The sequence below is a fragment of the Pangasianodon hypophthalmus genome, chromosome 2, assembly GCF_027358585.1.
Source record: "Pangasianodon hypophthalmus isolate fPanHyp1 chromosome 2, fPanHyp1.pri, whole genome shotgun sequence".
In the NCBI taxonomy this organism is placed as follows: domain Eukaryota; kingdom Metazoa; phylum Chordata; class Actinopteri; order Siluriformes; family Pangasiidae; genus Pangasianodon; species Pangasianodon hypophthalmus.
The window spans coordinates 35,801,667-35,829,414 of NC_069711.1; the positions used below are offsets into that span (position 1 = coordinate 35,801,667).

Genomic DNA, 27,748 nt, shown 5'->3' on the forward strand with positions numbered 1-27,748 from the left:
TTACAATAGAAATGGTTCTGTACATCATACACATGCTGTCTGCACTTACACTTTGCCATTTTGTGGATTTTTTTTTTTTTTTTTTTTACATTTAATTCAGATTATTTACTGTAAGACAAGCTCTTGGCGGCTGTGGAGTATTTTAAACTAACCCAATCCGTCACCTCGTCATTAACTGTCCTCTCTGTTCCTCCTCCACTGAAATGTTCATGGAGCAGGAAAAATTCTGCCCATACGAGAGTCTATTGTAACTCGTTATAGTTCCCACTTCTGGCCACTAGCAGAACATCCATAGAACATCCATAAATGCAAGCAAATCGTCTTCTATCCGTCAAATAACAACATTTCTGAAATCACTGGTGACTCAGAAGAGTTAATTAGTATTTCAGTGGAATTTAACATGTATGGAGTTGTGAATCAGGACTTCATGAAGATTAATATTTGGCTGATATAAATGGGGATTGCTTACTGGCAGTGCAGGTTCCCTTCCCACCCAAACCTCCACCACAAGCAGAGTATACTTTCACTTCCACCTCCAACTTAATGTAATGTGAAAGGGGTTTTGGACTGTATGCTTCTCTCTCAAGTCATACTGATAATAAAATGTTTTAAATGCATGCTGGGTAAATATCTCATTTTAAGATCAAATCAGCAAATGATTTCCTATAAACAGATTTTACACATCCATTATAAAAATCTTTTCTAATAAGTTCAAATTATTAAAACATTTTGGTTTTGTTTTTTCTTGCTTGCGTTCTTTCTTCGCTGTTTCTTGACCACATCTTTACTACTGTTATTCATTTTTCACTTGTATTTTGTTTTTAAAATATTCAAAATCTCATTCGATTTATAACACTTCCTTTACTGATCAGTTTCTGGGTTGATCGATTATTTTCGTCTGCTGACTGTAGATCGATTGTTCTGGATCGATTAATCAGGACTTCCTGCTCCTGGCTGATCCCAAACAATAGCGCTGTGTTGCTAACAGACCCTTACATACAGGTAAAATAAATCACTTTAAAATATTTATTTTATGCAGAAAACACACTGTGAGAATGATAACTGCATTGCTGATGTGCTGTGTTAGTAATTTGGAGATAATTCAGTCTGTTTTAGAGCATTTTAAACTCTTATTAGCGAGCCAAAGGCTAGTTAAGTAGCTAAAGCATGGTTTTGTTATGAAAGGAAAAGTTTATTTTATAGGCGTGAATTTAAATAAGTTTATTAGGTTTAGTAAAGTTCAATGTGTTTATTATAGCAGTGTGAACACGAGTCCAAAGCTTCACCAAGTGTATATTAAAATCTGCATACTGAACTATGTGGTGTAAACTTAAACATAATAAATGGAAACTTTAATGTAATAAAAAATGAGTGTTGTGGAAATGATCGAAGTTTAAACTCAATACACTACTGTTCTAATCTATTCAGACTAACAGTTATTCTTATTTTATTATTCTGCATAATAACACATCACTACAGCATTAAATAATGAGCAAGAAATCTGTGTATTGGTTTATATTGTTTTAAAAATTAAATGCAGCACAACTCTAGCTGAGTTCATTATAAACTCCTCATCATCCAGAGAAACTGTGCTGAATCCTCAGGGAGATTATTAGACGTTTATTTCTACGAAGTGATTTTTGTTTCACATGCAGCTCTGTCCTGAGTGCTGGTGGTGTTAATACAGCTGGCTGAAAAAAATCTTCATCTCACCTTCTCACTGTCATTACGTGTAAAATTCCCTCACAGCGCTAGTGACATTACACTTTCTCGCATCTAACACTCTTTATTCATCAGTTTATGGTCACCTTCACTCTATGCTCGGATTTTCTCTCTAGTGGGAGGAGTCATGGAGAAGGGTGGAGTCGCGGAGAAGGGTGGAGTCGCGGAGAAGGCTGAAGTCGCGGAGAAGGCTGAAGTCGCGGAGAAGGCTGGAGTCGCGGAGAAGGCTGGAGTCGCGGAGAAGGCTGGAGTCGCGGAGAAGGCTGGAGTCGCGGAGAAGGCTGGAGTCGCGGAGAAGGCTGGAGTCGCGGAGAAGGCTGGAGTCGCGGAGAAGGCTGGAGTCGCGGAGAAGGCTGGAGTCGCGGAGAAGGCTGGAGTCGCGGAGAAGGCTGGAGTCGCGGAGAAGGCTGGAGAGATGGCGGGAAAGAGTGCTGCTGAGTTTCCTGTTAATGAGCAGCAAACAGGTGATGATGAGCCTGAGTGTAAGTACACACACACACACACACACACAAACACACATACATGTTTAATGAAAGTGCTGACTTTATTAACCGTGTTCTCAGAGGTCTGATAATTTCAACCAGGTGGTGCAGATTTCACACTGACTGTGTGTGTGTGTGTGCGCGCGCGCATGCGTGTGTGTATGTTTGCTTCGACAGCAGCCATGCATGTGTGTGAGGTGTGTGGTACGTGTTTTGAGACTCGGCGAGGGTTATCGAGCCATGCCCGGTCGCACCTGCGTCAGCTGGGTGTGTGTGTGTCGGAGAGCAGCGGCGCCCCCATCAGCCTGCTGTACGAACTGATCACCGAGAGGGACGGGGCTTTGCCTTTTACACCCAAACACACATATACACACAGCACCACCACAAAACACACAACACACACCCAACACGGAACCAAACACACCAGGAAACCTGGAGCTAAACACAGTTCAGGAACCAAACTGAAGATCAAAATTGGTGATTTGGTGAAGAGACAGTGTGTTCCAGTCCCTGCGTCACTGAGAGACTCCTCCTCTTCCTCCTCCTCTTCCTCCTCCTCTTCCTCCTCATCCTCCTCATCCTCCTCATCCTCATCATCTCCAGTCCATCACCACAAACCACTTAACAAACCACCCAAGACTCCACCCACTCTGCCAGCTCTGTCCAAACCACTGGGAGCTCCACAGGAAACAGACTCTCACCTCGACCTGGGTGAGTACACACACACACACACACACACACACACACACACACACACACACACACACACACACACACAGATCCCATGCTGCAGGAGTGAGGTGCATTTTAAAGAGTAAAGTAGAAAAGCCTGCAGGTGAACATAATAATATTGTGAAAATATCATGAACTGTGAATCATGAGCTCAGACCTGACCTGTGTGTGTGTGTGTGTGTGTGTATGTGTGTGTGGACACAGTGGAGATGTCAGGTGTGTCCCAGCGTGATTGTGTACATGTGTGTGAGCTGTGTGGGGCATGGTACGAGACGAAGAAGGGCCTGGCCAGTCATGCTCGAGCTCACCTGCGCCATTTTGGAGTGGAGCTGGACCCTAAAGCCCCGCCCATACAGGTCCTGCATGATCTGCTGCAAAAGGAGGTGGGGCCAGCAGGTCAGGACCCACCCACTGCTCTGTTAACCCCGCCTCCTCTTAAAAGGAGGAAGCCCTCACCAGCAAGAGAGAAAACACCAAGAGACAGTGAGTGTGCGTGTGTGTGCGTGTGTGTGCGAGAGTGTGCGAGTGTGTGAGAGTGTGTGAGAGTGTGTGAGAGTGTGTGAGAGTGTGTGTGAGTGTGTGTGAGTGTGTGTGAGTGTGTGTGAGTGTGTGTGTGTGTGTGTATTTCTTTTCAGCCCAAACCTCAGTGCTGCTTAAGTGATGTCATGTTATTTCCTGTCAGGTGCTTCATCGAAGATTGCGAACTGTGAGTTTTGTGGAGAGAATTTTAAGAAGACTCAGAGTTTGGCGAGCCATGCCCGCTCTCACCTGCGCCAACTCGGCGTCACCGATTGGACGGCTCACGGCTCACCGATGGCAACGCTCAGAGAGCTGATGGCTCGCCGTAGCTGTAGTAGTTTACCTCAACCCACGCAGACCACACACAAGCCTCCATCTGAAGCTCCGCCTCCTCCTGCACCAGGCCCTTCCCATTCCCAATTGCCCAAGCCTCCATCTGATGCTCCGCCTCTTCCTGCACCAGGCCCCACCCCTGTCCGAGTGCCCAAAGCCAGAAAGGGCTCGAGGATGGTCGTGTCCAAACCGAAGGATGAGCCGGTGGAGTTGGACATCTCCACTGGACAATTTACAAAAACAAAAACCACACCTCCACTTCCACCTCAATTGAATTTAACTACTGTCCAATCAGCTGCTGATCTCACTACAGTTTCAGCCAATCAGAATCTAACTACAGGTAAGTGTTGAGCTTCTTTTCTCCTTTTTATTGTCCTCTGTGAAGTTTCTGCTACAATCATAATGTTACTGTGATATGAATAACATCAGTACGCACCTGATCTCACAAATAATACCATACCAGATTATTTATTAAGTCTGTGTGTGTGTCTCTATCAGTCCCCCAGGTGGAGGTGGGCGTGGCCGAGCCTGTTAGGTGTGATTACTGTGGTGATCTGTTTGATAGCCGTAAAGCTCTGTCGTGCCACGCCCGTGCTCACCTGCGCCAACTGGGAGTGAAGTGGGCACCGTGCGCTTCACCCATCGACACGCTGCACGAGCTGATGATCAGAGAGGGCAGAGGGCAGGGGTCAGAGGACACACCGTCACCTGTGGACTTCTGCAGAGAGAAGACAGAGACGGACGGCACAGGTTCAGGTACATCTGCTGCTCCATCACTTCTGTAGCATTTAACTCTTGTAGTGTTCAAGGAACAAAGTCAATGTGGAGTGCAGCTAAATAAATTCACTAAAGCTGTTAAGAACCATTGAGACCTCGTGGTGATAAAGGGGTTTGCGTACATCAGTGAACCTCAGGGCTCTTTCCCCGGGAGCTTATTGCCGAGGTCAGACAAAGAGTGGTCCTAAAGCCCCCTGTGAAAGGTACAAAAAGACTTGGTACTTCAAGTTAAGGTTACTGGGACCCTCCCCTGAAGCCTTGTCATGGAAGTAACCCTAACCCATGCTGGTGGACACCAGTGATAAGAGAAGCTGTGAAGTTGAAGCAGAGCTTCCAAGTAATGTGGAGAGAATTTTAAGAAGACTCAGAGTTTGGCGAGCCATACCTGCTCTTGCCTGCGCCAACTCGGCGTCATCAGTTGGACGGCTCACGGCTCACCAATGGCGACGCTCAGAGAGCTGATGGCTCTCTGGAAAAAAAGTAGCTGTGAAGTTGAAGCAGACCTTCCAAGTAATGCTCATAGAGCATTCACAGAGCTCTCCTGATTCAGCTGAGAGCCATGTGAGAGCCAAAATGGCTGCGGCGAAAGCAGCTGCAGAAGCAAAAACTCACACGTGAGAGGAGTTTGGAGAGGCCATGGAAAAAGACTTTCAGGTGCACAAGCTCTTTTAAGTAAGCTTAAGCGAGTAAGGAGAGTGTTGACTCCTACTTGAGATGAGCAGAGAGACTGTGTCCCTGGTGGAAGAGGTTAAGTAATTTGGGATCTTTACATTTACGCCCTTATCCAGAGTGACTTGCATTTATTTCATAGTTAAGCAGTAGCAGCTTAGCAGTGCTGGGATCTGGACTCATTTTTTTTGAGCTTGTGACCTTCCGATCAGAAGTATCTTAACCCCTGAGCTACCACTGCACTGCCCTTCCACTGATCTTATTCATTTCCAGGGATAAATTTATAAGTTTAAAATTTATATCTTGACTTTATATATTTCTGTAAAGCTGCTTTTGACAGTGGCCATTGTTAAAAGTGCTATACAAGTAAAATTGAATTGAATTATTCATGAGTCGTGGAAGAAGAGCGTGTGAGATTAACAAATGGGATTGGGTCAGCGTCAGCAGGGTTACAGTCACTGTGCCGGTCTGTGGAGATGAAGCAGGAGCTCAGTTTGCAGATGAAGCTCTCTGTTTACTCGTCAGTCTGCATCTGTATCCTCACCTATAGTCACAAACTGTGAGTAGTGACTGAAAGAATAAGGTCACAAGTACAGGAGGCAGAAATTAGGTTCCTCCTCAGGGCTGCTGGGTGTGTGTGTGTGTGTGTGTGTGTGTGTGTGTGTGTGTGTGTGTGTGCTGTATCAGGCACGTCCCACTGGGCAGAGACCCCGGCGCAGGCGCAGGTCCTGCTGTACAGATTATAGCTCACAGTCGGTTCAGGAACGTCTGTGCAGTCCCCCTGGAGGAGCTGGAGATAGAGATGTCTGCACTGACCTTCTCAGCCTGTTGGCTCTGTGATCAGGAAATCTCAGAGCAGTGATGCTGCCACACCTAAAATAATACAGAACAAAGTTAAACCAAAAAAGTTAAATAAATTGTCATAAAATTCAAGATTTGTTAGTAAATAAGAAAAGTCATCTAAACTCAAGTGAAAAAAAAATCTGATTGTGTTTGTGTGTGTGTGTGTGCTTGCAGTGTGTGAGGCTACATGTGAGCTGTGTGGATTTGACTTTGAGAACAGGAAGGCATTAGCCAGTCATGCACGCGCTCACCTCCGCCAGCAGGGGGAGCAGTGGAGCTCTAGCCAATCACCAATTGCTGCTCTCAGCCAATGGATGAGCAGAGAGCCTGAGAAGGTCGCAGCCCTTCACCAACTCTACATGCAGGGGACGTTACCACAGATACGCAAGGTACACAAACACACACGGAGATACACACACAGACAGACACAGATACACACAGAGACACACGCACGCACACACACAGATACACACACACACACAGGCAGACACAGATACACACAGAGACACACACACACACACACAGATACACACACACACAGGCAGACACAGAGACACACAGATACACACAGATACACACACTCACACACATAGAGACACACAGATACACACACACACACAGGCAGTCACAGATACACATAGAGACACACACACAGATACACACAGAGACACACACACAGATACACACACACACACACACAGACAGACACACACACAGATACACATAGAGACACACACAGATACACACAGAGACACACACAGACACACACAGATACACACACACACAGACAGACACACACACAGATACACACACACACACACACAGACAGACACAGATACACATAGAGACATAGACAATATATACAGGACACTCCTGTTACGTAGAAATACAACAAAGATTGAAACTGTGTGTGTGTGTGTGTGTGCGTGTGCGTGCGCGCGTGTGTGTGCGAGACAGAGGCGTATCTGCTCTCCCATTCGCTCCTCTGATGCTGACTCCGCCCGCTCCGGTGTAAGCCGCCCCTCTCCTGCAGCTCGGCAGGGTAAAACTGGGTCGGGTCTCTCTTGCTCTTCCTCCTCCCATAGGAAATTGTCATCTCATCGCCCCGCCCCCCACTCAGCTGTTAACCATGGTAATAAAACACGGTGACTTCACTTCCTGTTCAGCTTTCATTACCCGTTAGTCATTAGGTACAGCGTATATTATTAACAATAAATGCACTAGTTAAGGCAGGGAATAACGGCTTCTACACCCTCCATGGTGCACTGAGTGTTAGTGTGTTCTGTGTAAGTACTCTGTGTGAGTCTGAGTCAGACTGAGTGAAATACACAGGGTGTGGCAGGTATATTATTGTGTGTGTGTGTGTTTATTGTCCCTGCAGGTTCTGACCGTCGGCCTCCTAAACTATTCCCTCTAGGAATGGAGGGGGCGGAGTCTCTGAAGCGTGTGGGTAATGCCCCCTCTCTGGTGCCCCGCCCACCTGAAACTAGCCTGGTTAAACTGGTGGGAAAGATTTATTCACTGAAGTGTAGGTGAGCTGAACACACACACACACACACACACACACACACACACCCGTGCACATCGCATACGGACACACGGACACCTGTCTGTGGCAGTGGGAGCTCAGTGGTTAAGACGTTGGGTTACTGATCGGAAGGTCATGAGTTCAATCCCCAGCACCACCAAGCTGCCACTGCTGGGCCCTTGAGCAAGGCCCTTAACCCTCAACTGCTCAGTTGTATTAAAAAAAAAAAAAAAAAAAAAAAAAAAAAAAGGTAAATGTAAGTCGCTCTGGATAAGGGCGTCTCCCAAATGCCATAAATGTAAATGTCTGATTTTGTGTGTGTGTAGGTTCTGTGAGCAGGTGTTCAGTGGACCCCTCTCTGTGCAAGAAGACTGGCTCATCCATCTGCGACATCACATCCTTAATCTCAAACCGGACCATGCCCACAGCCCCGCCCCCATATTGCCCCATTCAGAATCTGCTCAGCTGATTGGCCAGGCTGTGTAGGGAGGTGGAGCATCTCCACACTCAGTGGTTTTAATTTACTAACTGTTTTATAATTTGTTTGTAACTTTTTAATATGTAAAGAAGACAAGTGTATAGGGTTAGGGGTAGTGATGCGATGGACACTACTGAGATAGCCTAAGAAGGGCGCACCACCTGAATGTACACTACCCTCTTCACTCTGTGAAGTTTTACCTCACCATGTGGAAGGTGATTTTTAAAAAAGTGTTTTATACAGTGTGAGATGGCTTTTCTGTTACACCAACATGCTGTGTGCGTGTGTTGATCTGTACTCAGATGTCCAGGACCAAAATACTGATTTGTTTTCTTTTATTTGAGGTGTTTAATTCACTGAATGTCATTTGTACATGCACACAATAAAATTTCCATTTCTATACCTCTGTGTCTGTGTGTGGGTGTGTGTGTGGGTGTGTGTGTGGGTGTGTGTGTGCGTGTGTGTGGGCGTGTGGGCATGTGTGTGTGTGGGCGTGGGTGGGCGTGTGTGTGGGCGTGGGTGGGCATGTGTGTGGGTGGGTGGGCGTGTGTGGGTGTGGGTGGGCGTGTGTGGGTGTGGGCATGTGTGCGTGGGTGTGTGGGTTTGGGCGTGGGTGTGTGGGTTTGGGCGTGTGTGGGTGTGTGTGTGGGCATGTGTGCGTGGGTGTGTGGGGGTGTGTGTGGGCGTGTGTGGGTGTGGGCATGTGTGCGTGGGTGTGTGGGTTTGGGCGTGGGTGTGTGGGTTTGGGCGTGTGTGGGTGTGTGTGTGGGCATGTGTGCGTGGGTGTGTGGGGGTGTGGGTGGGTGTGTGTGGGCGTGGGTGTGTGGGTGGGTGGGCGTGTGTGGGGGTGTGGGTTTGGGCGTGTGTGTGTGCGCGTGTGTGGGCGTGGGTGTGTGGGCATGGGTGTGTGGGAGGGCGTGTGTGGGCGTGGGTGTGTGGGTGGGCGTGTGTGGGTGTGCGTGTGTGTGTGGGAGGGCATGTGTGTGGGTGTGCGTGTGTGTGTGGGAGGGCGTGTGTGTGGGTGTGCGTGTGTGTGTGGGTGGGTGTGTGTGTGTGGGTGGTCCCTAATAGCTGACATTAAAAATAAATTGTGAGAAACATAACATTATGTGAGTGTTTGAGTGTGAGTATTTATGTGTGTGAGTGTTTGAGTGTGTGTATTTATGAGTGGAATTAAATAATTCACAACTGTTTTTTTTTTTTTTTTTTGTAGAGGTGTGTATCAGGACTCGGATATACACACTAATATACACTCTAATAGAGTGTATATTAGAGTGTATATTAGAGTGTATAGTAAAGTGTATATTAGAGTGTATATTAGAGTGTATAGTACAGTGTTTATTAAAGTGTTTATTAGAGTGTATATTAGAGTGTATATTAGAGTGTATATTAGAGTGTATATTAGAGTGTATAGTACAGTGTTTATTAAAGTGTATATTAGAGTGTATAGTACAGTGTTTATTAAAGTGTATATTAGAGTGTATATTAGAGTGTATAGTACAGTGTTTATTAAAGTGTTTATTAGAGTGTATAGTACAGTGTTTATTAAAGTGTATATTAGAGTGTATATTAGTGTATAGTACAGTGTTTATTAGAGTGTATATTAGAGTGTATATTAGAGTGTATAGTACAGTGTATATTAGAGTGTATATTAGAGTGTATATTAGAGTGTTTATTAAAGTGTTTGAGTGTATATTAGAGTGTATATTAGAGTGTATATTAGAGTGTATAGTACAGTGTTTATTAAAGTGTATATTAGAGTGTATAGTACAGTGTTTATTAAAGTGTATATTAGAGTGTATATTAGAGTGTATAGTACAGTGTTTATTAAAGTGTTTATTAGAGTGTATAGTACAGTGTTTATTAAAGTGTATATTAGAGTGTATATTAGTGTATAGTACAGTGTTTATTAAAGTGTATATTAGAGTGTATATTAGAGTGTATAGTACAGTGTTTATTAAAGTGTTTATTAGAGTGTATAGTACAGTGTTTATTAAAGTGTATATTAGAGTGTATATTAGAGTGTATAGTACAGTGTTTATTAAAGTGTTTATTAGAGTGTATATTAGAGTGTATAGTACAGTGTTTATTAAAGTGTATATTAGAGTGTATAGTACAGTGTTTATTAAAGTGTATATTAGAGTGTATATTAGAGTGTATAGTACAGTGTTTATTAAAGTGTATATTAGAGTGTATATTAGAGTGTATAGTACAGTGTTTATTAAAGTGTTTATTAGAGTGTATAGTACAGTGTTTATTAAAGTGTATATTAGAGTGTATATTAGTGTATAGTACAGTGTTTATTAAAGTGTTTATTAGAGTGTATATTAGAGTGTATAGTACAGTGTTTATTAAAGTGTTTATTAGAGTGTATAGTACAGTGTTTATTAAAGTGTATATTAGAGTGTATATTAGAGTGTATAGTACAGTGTTTATTAAAGTGTTTATTAGAGTGTATATTAGAGTGTATAGTACAGTGTTTATTAAAGTGTATATTAGAGTGTATATTAGAGTGTAGTATAGTACAGTGTTTATTAAAGTGTTTATTAGAGTGTATATTAGAGTGTATATTAGAGTGTATAGTACAGTGTTTATTAAAGTGTTTATTAGAGTGTATATTAGAGTGTATAGTACAGTGTTTATTAAAGTGTTTATTAGAGTGTATAGTACAGTGTTTATTAAAGTGTATATTAGAGTGTATATTAGAGTGTATAGTACAGTGTTTATTAAAGTGTATATTAGAGTGTATATTAGAGTGTATAGTACAGTGTTTATTAAAGTGTATATTAGAGTGTATATTAGTGTATAGTACAGTGTTTATTAAAGTGTATATTAGAGTCTATATTAGAGTGTATAGTACAGTGTTTATTAAAGTGTTTATTAGAGTGTATATTAGAGTGTATATTAGAGTGTATAGTACAGTGTTTATTAAAGTGTTTATTAGAGTGTATAGTACAGTGTTTATTAAAGTTTTTATTAGAGTGTATAGTAAAGTGTTTATTAGAGTGTATAGTAAAGTGTTTATTAGAGTGTTTATTAGAGTGTATAGTACAGTGTTTATTAAAGTGTTTATTAGAGTGTATATTAGAGTGTATAGTACAGTGTTTATTAAAGTGTATATTAGAGTGTATATTAGAGTGTATAGTACAGTGTTTATTAAAGTGTATATTAGAGTGTATATTAGAGTGTATAGTACAGTGTTTATTAAAATGTTTATTAAAGCGTATATTAGAGTGTTTATTAGAGTGTATATTAGAGTGTATAGTACAGTGTTTATTAAAGTGTATATTAGAGTGTATATTAGAGTGTATAGTACAGTGTTTATTAAAGTGTTTATTAGAGTGTATATTAGAGTGTATAGTACAGTGTTTATTAAAGTGTTTATTAGAGTGTATATTAGAGTGTATATTAGAGTGTATAGTACAGTGTTTATTAAAATGTTTATTAAAGTGTATATTAGAGTGTTTATTAGAGTGTATATTAGAGTGTATAGTACAGTGTTTATTAAAGTGTATATTAGAGTGTATATTAGAGTGTATATTAGAGTGTATAGTACAGTGTTTATTAAAATGTTTATTAAAGTGTATATTAGAGTGTATAGTACAGTGTTTATTAAAATGTTTATTAAAGTGTATATTAGAGTGTATAGTACAGTGTTTATTAAAGTGTTTATTAGAGTGTATATTAGAGTGTATAGTACAGTGTTTATTAAAGTGTATATTAGAGTGTATATTAGAGTGTATAGTACAGTGTTTATTAAAGTGTTTATTAGAGTGTTTATTAGAGTGTATAGTACAGTGTTTATTAAAATGTTTATTAAAGTGTATATTAGAGTGTATAGTACAGTGTTTATTAAAGTGTTTATTAGAGTGTATAGTACAGTGTTTATTAAAGTGTATATTAGAGTGTATAGTACAGTGTTTATTAAAGTGTATATTAGAGTGTATAGTACAGTGTTTATTAAAGTGTTTATTAGAGTGTATAGTAAAGTGTTTATTAGAGTGTATATTAGTGTATAGTACAGTGTTTATTAAAGTGTTTATTAGAGTGTTTATTAGAGTGTATAGTACAGTGTTTATTAAAATGTTTATTAAAGTGTATATTAGAGTGTATAGTACAGTGTTTATTAAAGTGTATATTAGAGTGTATAGTACAGTGTTTATTAAAGTGTATATTAGAGTGTATAGTACAGTGTTTATTAAAGTGTTTATTAGAGTGTATAGTAAAGTGTTTATTAGAGTGTATATTAGTGTATAGTACAGTGTTTATTAAAGTGTATATTAGAGTGTATATTAGAGTGTATAGTACAGTGTTTATTAAAGTGTTTATTAGAGTGTTTATTAGAGTGTATAGTACAGTGTTTATTAAAATGTTTATTAAAGTGTATATTAGAGTGTATAGTACAGTGTTTATTAAAGTGTTTATTAGAGTGTATATTAGAGTGTATAGTACAGTGTTTATTAAAATGTTTATTAAAGTGTATATTAGAGTGTATAGTACAGTGTTTATTAAAGTGTATATTAGAGTGTATAGTACAGTGTTTATTAAAGTGTATATTAGAGTGTATATTAGAGTGTATAGTAGTGTTTATTAAAGTGTATATTAGAGTGTATATTAGAGTGTATAGTAGTGTTTATTAAAGTGTATATTAGAGTGTATAGTACAGTGTTTATTAAAGTGTTTATTAGAGTGTATAGTAAAGTGTTTATTAGAGTGTATATTAGTGTATAGTACAGTGTTTATTAAAGTGTTTATTAGAGTGTTTATTAAAGTGTATATTAGAGTGTATATTAGAGTGTATAGTACAGTGTTTATTAAAGTGTATATTAGAGTGTATAGTACAGTGTTTATTAAAGTGTTTATTAAAGTGTATATTAGAGTGTATAGTACAGTGTTTATTAAAGTGTATATTAGAGTGTATAGTACAGTGTTTATTAAAGTGTTTATTAAAGTGTATATTAGAGTGTATAGTACAGTGTTTATTAAAGTGTTTATTAAAGTGTATATTAGAGTGTATAGTACAGTGTTTATTAAAGTGTTTATTAAAGTGTATATTAGAGTGTAAAGTACAGTGTTTATTAAAGTGTATATTAGAGTGTATATTAGAGTGTATAGTACAGTGTTTATTAAAGTGTTTATTAAAGTGTATATTAGAGTGTATAGTACAGTGTTTATTAAAATGTTTATTAAAGTGTATATTAGAGTGTATAGTACAGTGTTTATTAAAGTGTTTATTAAAGTGTATATTAGAGTGTAAAGTACAGTGTTTATTAAAGTGTATATTAGAGTGTATAGTACAGTGTTTATTAAAGTGTATATTAGAGTGTATAGTACAGTGTTTATTAAAGTGTTTATTAAAGTGTTTATTAGAGTGTTTTAGAGGATTCTCGTTCGGTTTGTTTATGGCGCTCGCGCGGCGCTGTCAGGAAACAGATCAGAAATTTGCTGTAAAGCTAGTAAAGGTTTCCTCGCGTTTCTATTGGTTATTTGCGGGGTTGTCCCGGAAACCGGGCTTGACCTACCGGAAGCACATCGTCGCGTCTTTTACTGCAAACGCAGCGCTCTTTCCCCAGTGAGGTGAGTTTATTATGAAATGATGTAAAATAGTATTTTAGTTTTTTTTAGTTTTATTACAGACGATGATGATTTTTTTTTTTTACATATGATTATGATTATTACGTACTTGAAAGATGATTTTTGATTTAGCACACTGTTAACACTGATGAGCTTCTTGAGCATTTAACCTCAAACAGTTTAATCTTTTACGGATTAAATATCAGGTTTAATAATTATAATAAATACAGTAATAATTTAGATCAGATATTTTACTCACTTTGTTACACTTAACGCAGCACCGACTAGCATGCTAGGTAGCTAAGCTAACTAACCAGCAACATCGCGATTTAAACATTTAAACTGTATTTTACTCCACACTGCTGCTGAGTGCTGCACTCTGATTGGTCAGAAGGGGTTGATTAATTCTCTATAACAGCAGCTCTGACAGTAGTGCAGGTTTATATTAATGCGTTATGGTTTCTATAGTAACAGCTCATTCACGGTGACGTGTACAGCAGAAGCTCCACTGATGATAAACAGAATAAAACCCTGTGTTTCAGAGAGCGAGAGAGAGAGAGAGAGAGAGAGAGAGAACATCATGCAGTGTGTGTGGGATGAACAAGAGGCTTATGATGAGCTGCTGTACTGGGACTCACTGATTCAGGAGGGACACACACTTCACCCACGTGACTACAACAGGTAACACACACACACTGTTTACACAGCTATCATCTCTGTACTTATGGTATAATTGTCATTTTTAATATTTGTTAGTGATTTTGTGTGTGAAATTATATGGCTCTGGCGTGTGTGTGTGTGTGTGTGTGTGTGAGGTATGAGGAACTGCGCTACTGGTATGAGTATGTGTGTTATGAAGATAAGCTGAGACAGTACCATGCCTGTGTGGCTGAGATGAAGCAGAGAGAAGCTGAAGTTCCTCCTCCTGATCCTGTGAGTTGAGCAGCAGCTCAGTGTCCAGCGCTGTTATTATTATTATTCTGGGAACTCTGGGTTCTCTGAGAGCTCTGCCTGTGAGGGACTGAGACGTTCTCTACACCTGTTAAACTGTATTCAGCGTGTGTTAATGCCTGTGTGCTAACAGGAGAAGCTGCTCCCTCAGCGCCTGTTCGTCATCGAGGATCGCCACGTTAAGGCCAAACACGCGAGTGTGTATCCGTGTGCGGAGGAGCTGCAGGCTGTGCAGAACATGGTGTCCCACGTGGAGAACGGACTGAAGACCGTCGCTACCTGGCTGAATAGACAAGAAGCTACGAGGTGAGCTGGAGGTGGGACTAATATCAGGAAGTAGTGTTTTATTCTGTGATGTCATTCTCTACGGATTGTACAGAACACCAACCGTGCAGGGGGGAATAATCTGCTGCTGGGGTACAGAGAGCGGCCACGGTGTGTGTGTGTGTGTGTTGCAGTGGGGGTAATAAGCTGCAGGGGGTACGCAGAGTGGGTTTGGTGTTAATGTGTGTGTGTGTGTGTTGCAGTGGGGGTAATAAGCTACAGGGGGTACGCAGAGTGGGTTTGGTGTTAATGTGTGTGTGTGTGTGTGTTGCAGTGGGGGTAATAAGCTACAGGGGGTACGCAGAGTGGGTTTGGTGGCGAAGGGTCTGTTGCTGAAGCAGGATATGGACCTGGAGCTCGTCGTGCTCTGCAGTGACACACCGACACACAAACTACTGAACACCATCACCAACAAACTTCAGGAAGTGATGAAGGTGAGCAGCTCAATAATCCACACACTCACACACACACACTCACACACACACACTCACACCTCATGGCACAGTTTAGCTGATTTTAGCTGATTGATTTAGTATTTTTTTGTATAGAGAAAGCCCCCCCCATGGTTATCTATGAATGTTTATTTTATTTTTTTTGATCACTCCTGTAATGCTGCAATCTCCCTCAGAGTCAATCTATCTATCTATCTATCTATCTATCTATGTATCTATCTAAACGATCCTATCTGATCTATCTTTTATTCCTTTATTGTCCGATGGGTGTATCTGTGTGTCCGTGTGTGTGTCCGTGTGTGTGTCCGTGTGTGTGTCCGTGTGTGTGTCCGTGTGTGTGTGCACACACGTGTGTGTTTGTGTGTCTGCTTGCGTGTGTCCCCGTGTGTGTCCCCGCTTGTGTGTGTGTTTAGGGCCAGACGGAGGGCGAGTATGTCGTCGCTTCGGCGGTTGAGGACGCTGCTGTAACAGTGCGGACTGTAACAGAACCGGTGCTAAACATGAAGATTCATCTCACATCTCCTGTCGTGAGGGAGCGGGTGGAGCGCGGGCGGGCCAGAGGTACACACACACTCACACTCTCTCACACACACACACACACACACAGATACAGACACACCCCACCTTCCGCAGTTTAATGACTCTTGTAGGCGTGCGTGTAAAAAAAATAAAAATAAAAAAATAAATAAAGGGGTTGCTTTGCAGCAAAAACAATGAAGTGAGTTAATAAGTGAATTTTTTGGTTTGTGGTCAGATTTGGCTTGTGTGATATAACTGTTTAATCGTCTTTCTGAAATTTCAGATGAAACTTATCAAAATGGTGCTTTTGGTTTCGGCTGAAAGAGAAAAATGAATTAATATTTTGACCTAAAAAGATTAAATGTGCCTACAGTGAAGTGTCTAACACTTTACAAATAATGTTAATGGTGATGATAATTAGAAAGTGAATAAATACTGTTTTTAATTTTTTTTGCTCTCCTGCGCCAGTCAGCATTCAGACACGTTCAAACACTTTGAGCAGCAGATCAACAGAAAATGTGGACAGAAATCTGGATAGTAAAAGGATTATATTGAAAATGTGTTTTTTGGTTTTGTTTTATTGTTTTTTAGCGGTTTACTGTACGTTATTGCACAATCACCTAAAAATCCCCATCCAGCTGAGTGTGTGATTGCTGCAGGTCCTGACTGCACTGCCGGTGATATTATTACACACTCCACTACTCGTCTTAAACCTGAAAGGGAGGAAATGCTTGCTTACATGTCTTTTTTTAGCATATTGTTTCTAGATGATTAAATCACTTGGCAGAATTTGTAAAAGTGGAAATTCACTTATATCGCACAAGCCTAGTTCATACCCTGTGTTCACACTTGGGGGCGCCACGCACATGCTTCTCCCACTGTATACAGATTAGCCATGAATCCTGTAGAGATGCGACTCAGATTCCTTCAGACTTGTGCCGGTGAAGGACAGCAGTCTGCACAGTACAGATTTTACCTCATGAACACAAACATTATCCAGGTTTTTGGCATCTTAGGAGACTCCGTACGAATACTGAGGTTTTTTAAAATCTGAATATTGTTTTACTGTTTGTAAATGAATTCTATTTAAAATTACATTGCAGCCATCTTCCAATGTATATTATTTATTTAATTTATGAACTTGATCTACATCTTCTAAAAGGAAACACTGCATATGTGAGGAGCTGAAAGAGATAGAGGCAGGAGATAGTTTCACTAACAGCAAATTGTAAATGTTTATGTTTGAAGGAAAGATAAAAGAACAAAATCAAGGGAACTGTGTGATTATAATGCGTGTGTGTTAGGATGCTTATTATAATTTCATCAGCTGGCAGTTGGGAGTAAAATTCTTCGATATTGCAGCAGCGTGTCTCAGTGGGAAAGCCGAAGCCGTGTTGTGGGGAATAATGACGCTGCTACTCTCATTTCTTATTCAGATATCAAAAATCAGGACACGCCCCCAAGCAAAAAATTCATTTTGATGTCATTGCCTTTCTGATGTGAACACAGGGTTAATATCGTTTTGAGCTGTAATGAATACATTTGTGATGTGTTAATCCTGAACACCGGGATTTATTCACATTCCCATCATGATAACTTTATTGGTTATTGATTGATTATCAGTAATTAATTGATTTGTTCCACTCGTCAGGTTTTGCTGCAGCATTCACCCTGTTTCTGCGAAAAATTGTGGAATTTAAATCAGATATTTTCCTGTTGTCACTTGTGATTTTCAAAGTGTGTGAGTTTTTAGGGGCGGTGGAGTTTTGACCAACCGGAAGCTCTTGGACTCTTGGAGGGGCGGAGCAACTAAGCTTTGGGGGCAGGTCTCATAATGCTGTTTATATATACAGCATGCAGCTGTTGATACACACGCTGGTTAAAAATTGCTTGCACGCAGTATGAAATCATTCTACACACAGATAGAGGCCTCGTTGTTTGTACCTATCATTTTTGTTTCTCCAGAGAAAAAAATTCAATAGAATTCAACAGAATCAGCGTTCATATTTTACAGTGATGAATGAGGGTGTGTCTGACCTCCAGTCCACACCCTCGACCCAACTTCAGCACCACAAAGTCCTAATGTCCCTTGTTTTGAAACAGTGTGTGTGGACAGTGCTGTGTGTGAGGGTGTATCTGTCCGCATGCAATCTCTGCCTAATAGCAGCTAATATAAAACTGACCACACCCCATATGAGCTCCAAATATGTTGGCTCCGCCCCCTAGAAGAGGTCTGAGTGCCCCTTGGTCAAACTGTGCCTTGTGTTGTGGTCTGATAGAAGCTCCGCCCGGCGCTCTGGACACAAACAAATGCCTGGAGTCTCTTGCGTCTCTGCGCCACGCCAAGTGGTTCCAGGTTTGCACCTCGCTTTATAATCTAACGACCTCTAACGTAAATTAACATGACATTAATTAATAACGTATTTGACTGTTGAAACGTTCACAAAGTGCTTTTTTAAGAAAACCGAAAAATGTGGACGTTCAACTCAAATACGATTGTTTACACTGAGAGAGTCTGTAGATGGAAAGATGGACAGAAAGACAAAGTAGATGAAGGTGTTTTTTTTTTATTGTCCTCCTTCAGCAATGGTTTGTTCCAACTTGACCTACATGGAGAGACAGTTAAAAGTATGGTGTGGAAGCAGTATCATTAATAGAGAGCGTGAGAGAGGCCAATTGGAGCGTGTGGAGCGAGCATGCTTATTAACAGAGACATTGTCAGCAATGCACATTGTTACAAAGCAGCTTTACAGAAATCCAGATATAAAATTTAAATTTATCCCTAAATTGTTGTTGGTGCTGTGCTTTGAGACTACACAGAGCACGGAGCACGGAGCTGTGAATCGAGCGCACAGAGAGACTTTATCCTTGCATAAGAATGCAATAACTGTAAACTAATTTGTGTTTGAATGACAAATACGTGACAAACACTTGACTCGCAGAACAGAAGTACATTTGCATGCAGAGGAGCTCGATTCAGTGATCCATGCTTACGAATAGGTTTGTATGCTCTCAAACACCTCACCCCCGCTATTAATAAACATGCTCACTAACCACACACTCAGATCGGCTGCCGTCATGCTCTTTATACCGTTTAAACACCACATGAAAGGTCTCTCTGGCCAAATCGTGAACGTTTAGGTAGACTGTTAAAATAACAGACAGACAGGCAGATGGACAAAAAGATAAACACAGCAGGCAGATAGACAGACTGGCAGACAGACAGTTTAACAGATCTTTGTTGGTCACATAGTATGATGAATATAGATAGAATAGTGTGTATAGAGCGTACACAGAGTGTATCAGCAGTGTAATGCAGGGTGTGGGTGTGTGTGTGTGTGTGTGTGTGTGTGTATGTATGGTGTGGGTGGCTCACAGGCTAAAGTTAACAACCTGCACTCGAGTGTGATCGTCATCCGCATTCTGAGAGATCTGTGTACCCGCGTCCCTACCTGGGCCCCCCTGAAAGGATGGGTGAGTGTGTGTGTGTGTGTGTGAGTGTTGAATGTGTTGTACCAGCATTTAGCATTGTGTAGTTGTATATTGTTTTCTGTGCGTGTGTGTGTGTGTGTAGGTGTTGGAGTTGTTGTGTGAGAGAGCGATATCGACGAGCGATCGACCGATGGGACCAGGAGAGGCTCTGAGGAGAGTGCTGGAGTGTGTCGCATCTGGAATACTACTGGAGGGTGAAACAAGCACGCGCACACACACACATGCACACGCATGCACACACGCACACACATGCACACGCACGCACACACACATGCACGCACACGCACATACATTTGGCATAGTTGTTCCACAGTTTCCATATAAGGAATGATTTTGGTGTGTGTAATATGTGTGTATATACTACATAATATATACAATATGTACAGTATATATATAAAATATACATATGTGTGTGTGTGTGCGCAGATGGTCCCGGTATTTCTGACCCATGTGAAAGGGCAGGTGTGGATGCGAGCTGCCATCTTACCCTCCAGCAGCGGGAGGACATTACCCAGAGTGCACAGGTACAGCTCTTACCAGGTGTGTGATTGGCGTGTGACTGACATGGCTTGCGTTGTGTGATTGGCATGTGACTGGCATGTGACTGGCGTGTGATTGTGTTGTGTGATTGTGTTGTGTGATTGTGTTGTGTGATTGGCGTGTGACTGGCGTGTGACTGGCGTGTGGCGTGGCTTGTGTTGTGTGACTGGCGTGTGATTGGCGTGTGATTGGCGAGTGACTGGCGTGTGATTGGCGTGTGACTGGCGTGTGACTGGCGTGGCTTGTGTTGTGTGATTGGTGTGCGACTGGCGTGTGACTGGCGTGTGACTGGAGTGGCTTGTGTTGTGTGACTGGCGTGTGACTGGTGTGTGACTGGCGTGTGATTGGCGTATGACTGGAGTGGCTTGTGTTATGTGACTGGCGTGTGACTGGCGTGGCTTGTGTTGTGTGACTGGCGTGTGACTGGTGTGTGACTGGCGTGTGATTGGCGTATGACTGGCGTGGCTTGTGTTGTGTGATTGGCGTGTGACTGGCGTGTGACTGGCGAGTGACTGGCGTGTGATTGGCGTGTGACTGGCGTGTGATTGGCGTGTGACTGGCGTGTGACTGGAGTGGCTTGCATTGTGTGACTGGCGAGTGACTGGTGTGTGATTGGTGTGTGACTGGCGTGTGACTGGCGTATGACTGGCGTGGCTTGTGGTGTGTGATTGGTGTGTGACTGGCGAGTGACTGGCGAGTGACTGGCGTATGACTGGCGTGGCTTGTGGTGTGTGATTGGTGTGTGACTGGCGAGTGACTGGCGAGTGACTGGCGTGTGACTGGCGAGTGACTGGCGTGTGACTGGCGTGTGACTGGCGAGTGACTGGCGTGTGATTGGCGTGTGACTGGCGAGTGACTGGCGTGTGACTGGCGTGTGACTGGCGAGTGACTGGCGTGTGATTGGCGTGTGATTGGCGAGTGACTGGCGTGTGATTGGCGTGTGATTGGCGAGTGACGGGCGTGTGATTGGCGTGTGACTGGCGAGTGACTGGCGTGTGACTGGAGTGGCTTGCGTTGTGTGACTGGTGAGTGACTGGCGAGTGACTTGCGAGTGACGGGCGAGTGACTGGCGTGTGATTGGCGTGTGATTGGCGTGTGACTGGCATGTGACTGGCGTGTGACTGGCGTATGCCGGCCGCGCTGTATTATCAGACACAGGTGAGTGGTGATGTCCTGCACAGCTGTAAGTGTTCTCTCTTTATTTCCCAGTTTGCTTTGCGGCTCATGGCATTTGGACAGATCCACAAAGTCTTGGGGATGAACCGCCTGTCATCCAAAGTGGGGCACATGTACAGCGACACACTCCTCTGTAAGACACACACACACACACACACACACACAGGCATTGCACTTCATCACCCTGTTTGGAGATATGGTGCTTGTATAATTTATTTTTAATTAATTTAAGCTTTTGTTCTTGTTCTGTTGGAAGACAGTGTTGCCTATGCAGTTAGCCTTGTTATGACTGCGTATGTGTGTGTGTGTGTGTGTGTTTTTTGCAGCCCAAACCACAGCGCCAGGACTGAGTGTGATGAAGCGGCCACTGGAGTCGGCCACAGATGAAGAATCAAGCAGCAGTAAAGTCCCTCGCAAAGGCATGTCTCTCTCTCCCTCTCTCTCTCCCTCGCTCTCTCTCCCTCCCTCTCTCTCTCCCTCTCTCCCTCTCCCCCTCTCTCTCAAATTTTTAAATTCAATTTAAAGTCCTTTTTGGCATGATTGGTTTACATACAAAATTACCAACGTGTCAATATATAAAAGAAAGGAGAAATAAAAAATAAATAAATAAATAAATATAAATAAATAAAAAGAAAATAGAAAGTCTCCCCCCTTCTCTTTACCTCTGTTATGTTTTCTGGTTGTTCATCCGTCCATCCTTCCATCTGTCTGAGATTCTCGTTTTTCTCTAGTTTTACTTCAATAGCTTCCTTTCTTTTTGAAGTACATTTTTAAACGTATTTTGGGAATACAAATTAGTAACAAGAAAGACTAGACTTGTTGGCAGTGGAGGCATCCCTGTCTGTTTGTTTGATATTTTCTGGTGGAAGTTTGTACATGTCTCACACGATTGCCCTAGCAACTGAGCTACTTAGTTATAATCTGACTTAATTATCTATCAAGAATTTTATTTAGGAATTGGATTGACGTTAGTAAAAAAGTTGTTTGTTTCTTGTTATGGATTAGCACAAAAAGACAGCGAGTGCTATTTGGCTGAACTAACACTTTGGAAATGGTGTAACTGTAGAAGAGTCTTATTGCTTGGTGTCCTGTCAGTGGCTAAATGATGCTAAGTGGTGCTCTAGCTTGCAATGCAATTACATACACGTCTCATAGAAGCTCAGAGCGTTTATACTAGAGAGAAAAGACTGTAGGCATACAGGTCTCTAGGTGCTTACAACTTTGTTGTTTGCGGGCACATTATGTCTTGTTTTACTATTACAACATTGAGGATGTTGTTACGCTGAAAGTTGAGGTGCTACCCAAACAGGTGCTATAAACTCTTTTGTAAGCTAAACAAAGCCAGATTGTTGTCATTATAGGCAACTCCTCAATAAGAAAGTGATTGCTGTAGAGCTACATCAGTTTTTTTAAAGCAATATAAATTAGGCACGTTGTGCTTCTAGCAAGCTAAGCATGTTAAATTCTTGCATGCCAATTTTGCTGATAGTTACTTACACTATATGGCCAAAACCCATATTCCCACAAAGTTGGAAGCACACAATTGCATAGAATGTTTTTGTATGCTGTAACATTACAGTTTCCCTTCACTGGAACTAAGAGGCTCAAACCTGTTCCAGCATGACAATGCCCCTGTGCACAAAGCGAGCTCCATGAAGACATGGTGTGTGAAGGTTGGAGTGGAAGAACTCGAGTGTCCTGCACAGAGCCCTGACCTCAACCCCACTGAACACCTTTGGGATGAACTGGAACACTGACTGAACCCCAGACCTCCTCGACATCCCAACATCAGCGCCTGACCTCACTAATGCTCTTGTAGCTGAATGAACACAAATCCCCACAGCCACGCTCCAACATCTAGTGGAAAGCTTCCCAGAAGAGTGGAGCTCATTATAACAGCAAACACACGGGGAATAAATCTGGAATGAGACATTCAACAAGCACATATGGGTGTGATGGTCAGGGTGCACATACGTTTGGCTATGTACAGTAGTGTATCTGAGATGAAATGGGTGCCGCAAAGACAGAGCTACTGTGAGAGTGACGTGTCTCACTCAGAGATCTGGATTGGTTGATTTGCAGGGATTCCTGCTGGGTTAAATATGTATTGGAGTGTTGCATGCTGGGTAATGCAGCTTTCACTATTTCGATGAGTGAAAACAGGAAAACGACATAAAATCATGAATTCTGTTAAAACACACACACACTGTAAGTGATAAAATCACGTGCACCAGAATAATACATAGCATGAAAAATAATATATTAAATTCTAGTTTTATGTCGGAACTGTTTAATCCACCCGCAGCAGCACAACCCACGTTATAAAATTCACAGATATGTTGTTCTACCAGAGAGGGTGCCATTCCAAAATCAACACTTCACCCAAACCTTGACTGTGTGAGTGATGAGTGGTGTGGTGCAGTGTTCACCACAGAATCATGCGCTTTTGCTCTAGAACTCTAGAACATTTACTAAAGCATGATTGCTGTTATTATTGAATCACACCGTACAGGATTGGACTGAATTTGTGTGTGTGTGTGTGTGTGTGTGTGTGTGTGTGTGTGTGTGTGCATTCAGAGATTGTCATCGAGCCCAGTAATGCTGTGATGATGCTGAATCAGCTGCATCCAGGTTTGCTGTATCGGCTCGTGTCCCAAACGGGCCCCGAACACAGTCCACACTTCACCATGGCCATCGAAGTGAAGGGCAAAACGTATGAGGCAACAGGACCCTCGAAACGCAACGCCAAACTGCTTGTCGCCCAAAAAGTGTGTTATTACCACACACGCACACACACACTCACACTCACACATACATTCACACTCACTGTATCGTATTGCTATCACTGAGTTTGTGCTGAAAACAAAACAGTGGAACACAAATGTAACAGGCATGACAATTCTTCAGTTTACAGCTTGCGTGTGTGCGTGTGTGTGCGTGTGTGTGCGTCCGTGCGTGTGCGTGCGTGTGCGTGCGTGTGCGTGCGTGCGTGTGCGTGCGTGCGTGTGCGTGCGTGTGCGTGTGTGTGTGTGTGTGCGTGCCTGCGTGTATGCGTGTGTGTATGCGTGTGTGTATGCGTGTGTGTATGCGTGTGTGTATGCGTGTGTGTATACGTGTGCGTGTGTTTGCGTGCGTGTGTATGCGTGCGTGTGAATGCGTGTGTGTGAATGCGTGTGTGTGAATGCGTGTGTGTGAATGCGTGTGTGTGTATGCATGTGTGTATGCGTGTGAGTAGGCCCTACAGGCTCTGGGTGTAGTGGTCACAGCCACAGAGACTACACCTACAACCGATCAGAAGAGAGGCCAGGAGACCGTTGCCACAGGAACCAACAGAACTGCAGCTGCTGGAGGGGATGGAGCTGAGGTAGTCTCTCTCTCTCTCAGACACACACACACACACACACACACACACGTTTTTGGGTATGGGGATTGTGGAAAATTTTTTATATATATATATATACTGTGTGTTTTTATATTTAACCATTTTATATTTAAGTTTTATATTTAACCATAGCTCTGTGTGTGTGTAGGCTACACTACAGGGAGGTCCGATTCTCACTAAACACGGGAAAAACCCTGTTATGGAGCTGAATGAAAAGAGGCGGAGTCTGAAGTATGAGGTCGTCTCTGTGAGAGGACGATTTAACGACAAGATCTTCACCATTGAGGTGTGTGCATGTGTGACGAGTTTAATCTTCACACTGAACACAGCACTGTACAATAAACATGATGTTTCTTTCTGTTTATTTATTGAATCATCACTGTCTCACTGAACATCGTCACACTCTCACAGGCAGCACACAGAGAACGCAGAGCATTATGCTTGCTTATACCTATACAAGGCTAACAGTGTGATAGTACATGATATAACTGTGTGTGTGTGTGTGTGTGTTTCAGGTGGAGGTGGATGGACAGAAGTTTCAAGGTTCAGGTTCTAATAAGAAGTTAGCGAAGGCGAATGCTGCTCTGGCTGCACTAGAGAAACTTTTCCCCAATGACAACCCTGAGAGCCAGAAGAAGAAGAAATTCCCTCCAGTGGTGAGACACACACACACACAGACATACACATCTACACCTACCAGGAGGAGTGTGTGAGTGTCCTCTGTCTCACACACACTTTGTGTCTGTCTGATTTGATGAATGTATGTGTAGGGTTACGGTGGAATGGGTGGAGTCTCATATAGTGCTGGGCGTGGCAGAGGAAGAGGAAGGGGCCGAGGATTTAACACTAAGGGCTCCACTTTTAAAGGTGAGACAGGCACATACAGACACACACACACCAGGTGTGTACACAACTTTTTTTGTAACTGTTTTCACCACAGTTGCATCACACAATTATGTTTTCAAAATTTTACGTCTGGTGAAGAGAATTATGGGATTGCTGCTCAGAGCTCCTGGGTATATAGGCACCCTAAAAATCTAACCCTAACCTCTTACTCTCTACCTGAACAGAAGTACAGTCTTTTGAAAGGATTAACATTGTGCGTGTGCGCATGTGTGTGTCTACAGCAGGGAGCAGTTCCTCTGGGTTCTCAGTCAGTGGTGAGTTGAACACTGAAGGTTCTCAGGAGGAACAGAGCATCTCAGACACACATGCACAGGTGTATCAGGCCGTCCCTCCACCTGCCAGCGGCTACTACAGCCAGCACAGCCACGAGTACGGCCAGTACAGGAAGAACACACAGACCCTGAACCAGAACCCAAACATGAACCAAAACCTTAACCAAAACTCCGGGCAGAACCAGGAGTCTCTAGTGGGACCTGATTATGGATATGGCTACCAGAACACCCAGAACTACAACTATGGGGGTGAGGCGCACACACACACACACACACACACACTTAAGTGGATCACTACAGGAGTGTTAAGCCTATTGTGCATGATGCAGTAAACATGCGGTCTGTGGTCATCACTCTTTTACACCAACTGCTGAGAGAAACTTATTCTCTCTCACTCTCACTCTCTCTTTCTCTCTTTCTCTCTTTCTCTCTCTCACTCTCTCTCTCTCTCTCTCTCTCTCTCTCTCTCACTCTCTAGCATATGCTAATCAGTCCACATTTGGGACGGGTGGAACTGGAGCAGAGAATTATGGGTATCAGCAGAGCGCCTACCCGAACCTCGGCGGCTACAGCAGCAGCAACACAAACTACAGCTACAAATAAACACCCTGTCAGCGGGCGGCGCTTCTGTTCACAAGCTGTCAGTGGTCCCCAGGGGGTGGAGCTTCATCCTGGCATTACTGCACAGGAGGGCGGAGCTTCTTCTCTTCATCATCATCCTTCAGCCTTGTCTCCCAAGAGCTTCATCTCCTACCACATACTTTATGTCTCCAGAAGGTGGAGCTTCCTCTGCTCCTATTATCTCAATAGTACTGGAGGCAGAACTTCTTCCAGCTTGACTAATAAAGACTGATTAATTTGTAGTTTCGTAGTGGAAACTCGCTGCTCTGTTGAGTAAATAGTTTTTGTGCACGCTGCTGTTTGGCTTTAGATTTTCTCCACTGTTGCTTCTTTTTGTGATTTCGTTCAGTGGTGTTGTTCAGGTGCATTAGCACGTCCTTGTTGGCGCGTCTACTTTAGTGCGTCTTCATTAGCGTGTCCTCTGTTAACCTCAGAAGTGGTGTGAGTGACTCAGGCTGACCGTGTGAGAGGAGAGGAAGTGCTCCAGCATGTTTTTCCTCTGAGGAATATTTCTTATTCTGTCCTTCCCAAGTGAGCGTGAAGTTGAGAATCCGCCACACTTACTAATATGAATGTCTTTAATTCTGATGGTAAAAGTTTTAGTTTTGTTTCTCTTCCTGCTTATTTCAGTAACTTTCATCTGAGCTTGTCCCTGACTGTAAGAATAAAATGTTTTCTATTTTTAAACCAAAAATATTTTTTGTCTTTTTAACATTTTCTGCATGTCACCTGTGGCAGTCACACTGTAAAACCCTGAAGCATGCTCCCTACTCACTTCTGCCATTTTGTAGACACTTACACACATATACTATATCCCACAATGCACTGTGTGGACTGTAAAGTGAACAGTGCATGTGGCTTGTGGATGAAGTTGGGCCGTGATATTGTCAAACCGCCCGATGACAAAAACAGCTGAAATGTCATGTTTATAACACTTTGTAAAATTTATAAACCATGAATGACAAATTAAACCTAAAACCCACACTGTGCAGATTCAGCATTAATGGTGGACAGTGTCCTTCTGTGATCATCATGTAGGATTTAATGTTAGTTATATTATAAGTTTTGTAACATTGATTTTTGACCTTCAGCAGTCACAGACAGATTATACACAAACACACATGTGCCAGAGTAGCAGCAGGATGGAAAAAAATGTGTCAGTCACATGGCTGCTGATTCACACACATGCACATACACAGATTTTATATAAAGCTGGTATAAGCGGAAGGTGAGGAACCTGTTACTGCATTACAGCTGAGAGACGAGACGGTCAAGTCCATACCGCAGGTCTGTGAGATCCACCTTTATAACTCATTCACATTTGATTTATCACACTGTCCTTTCAGAGCTGTGATGACACTAGTGATACCTATTCTTTGTGCTCAAGTGTATGATGATGTCATTAGGTCCAGGTGGAAATCTGAGATAAAAATGAAATACCATGTTTAAGATAAAC

At 42.4% G+C, this 27,748-nt stretch overlaps 2 protein-coding genes across 6 annotated transcripts; both read left to right on the plus strand.

Annotated features, from left to right (window-relative positions):
• Positions 1-862: 862 nt before the first annotated feature.
• Positions 863-8,485, plus strand: wiza (WIZ zinc finger a). 3 transcript variants are annotated; one of them, XM_053232172.1, is made up of 10 exons: positions 863-1,002; positions 1,839-2,204; positions 2,382-2,915; positions 3,141-3,419; positions 3,619-4,128; positions 4,287-4,544; positions 6,252-6,466; positions 7,035-7,209; positions 7,459-7,609; positions 7,932-8,485. In XM_053232172.1, the coding sequence occupies exons 2-10, from the start codon at positions 1,850-1,852 to the stop codon at positions 8,089-8,091; spliced, it is 2,637 nt and encodes an 878-aa protein (XP_053088147.1). In that variant the 5' UTR covers positions 863-1,002; positions 1,839-1,849; the 3' UTR covers positions 8,092-8,485. The 3 variants fall into 3 exon arrangements, with proteins under 3 accessions (XP_053088147.1, XP_053088149.1, XP_053088150.1); XM_053232174.1 differs by having other exon boundaries at positions 2,385-2,915; XM_053232175.1 differs by having other exon boundaries at positions 1,839-2,186.
• A 5,065-nt stretch (positions 8,486-13,550) lies between these two features.
• ilf3a (interleukin enhancer binding factor 3a) lies at positions 13,551-27,727 on the plus strand. 3 transcript variants are annotated; one of them, XM_053231132.1, is made up of 19 exons: positions 13,551-13,660; positions 14,204-14,338; positions 14,473-14,590; positions 14,742-14,914; positions 15,207-15,366; positions 15,798-15,945; positions 18,183-18,259; positions 19,282-19,377; positions 19,478-19,589; positions 19,822-19,919; positions 21,145-21,244; positions 21,438-21,530; positions 23,689-23,879; positions 24,347-24,475; positions 24,642-24,779; positions 25,009-25,149; positions 25,264-25,360; positions 25,621-25,920; positions 26,150-27,723. In XM_053231132.1, the coding sequence occupies exons 2-19, from the start codon at positions 14,238-14,240 to the stop codon at positions 26,272-26,274; spliced, it is 2,397 nt and encodes a 798-aa protein (XP_053087107.1). In that variant the 5' UTR covers positions 13,551-13,660; positions 14,204-14,237; the 3' UTR covers positions 26,275-27,723. The 3 variants fall into 3 exon arrangements, with proteins under 3 accessions (XP_053087107.1, XP_034158271.1, XP_034158270.1); XM_034302380.2 differs by having other exon boundaries at positions 13,580-13,660; positions 14,200-14,338; positions 25,624-25,920; positions 26,150-27,727; XM_034302379.2 differs by having other exon boundaries at positions 13,581-13,660; positions 14,200-14,338.
• Positions 27,728-27,748: the final 21 nt, after the last annotated feature.

Excerpts from the sequence above, each read along its gene's own strand:
- wiza (XM_053232172.1), top strand. The coding sequence starts at position 1,850 with ATGGAGAAGGGTGGAGTCGCGGAGAAGGGTGGAGTCGCGGAGAAGGCT. Across the intron at positions 6,467-7,034 it reads CGTTACCACAGATACGCAAG|AGGCGTATCTGCTCTCCCAT; the intron begins GTACACAAACAC and ends TGTGCGAGACAG. Across the intron at positions 7,610-7,931 it reads ATTTATTCACTGAAGTGTAG|GTTCTGTGAGCAGGTGTTCA; the intron begins GTGAGCTGAACA and ends GTGTGTGTGTAG.
- ilf3a (XM_053231132.1), top strand. The coding sequence starts at position 14,238 with ATGCAGTGTGTGTGGGATGAACAAGAGGCTTATGATGAGCTGCTGTAC. Across the intron at positions 21,531-23,688 it reads CAGTAAAGTCCCTCGCAAAG|AGATTGTCATCGAGCCCAGT; the intron begins GCATGTCTCTCT and ends GTGTGCATTCAG. Across the intron at positions 25,150-25,263 it reads AGAAGAAATTCCCTCCAGTG|GGTTACGGTGGAATGGGTGG; the intron begins GTGAGACACACA and ends ATGTATGTGTAG.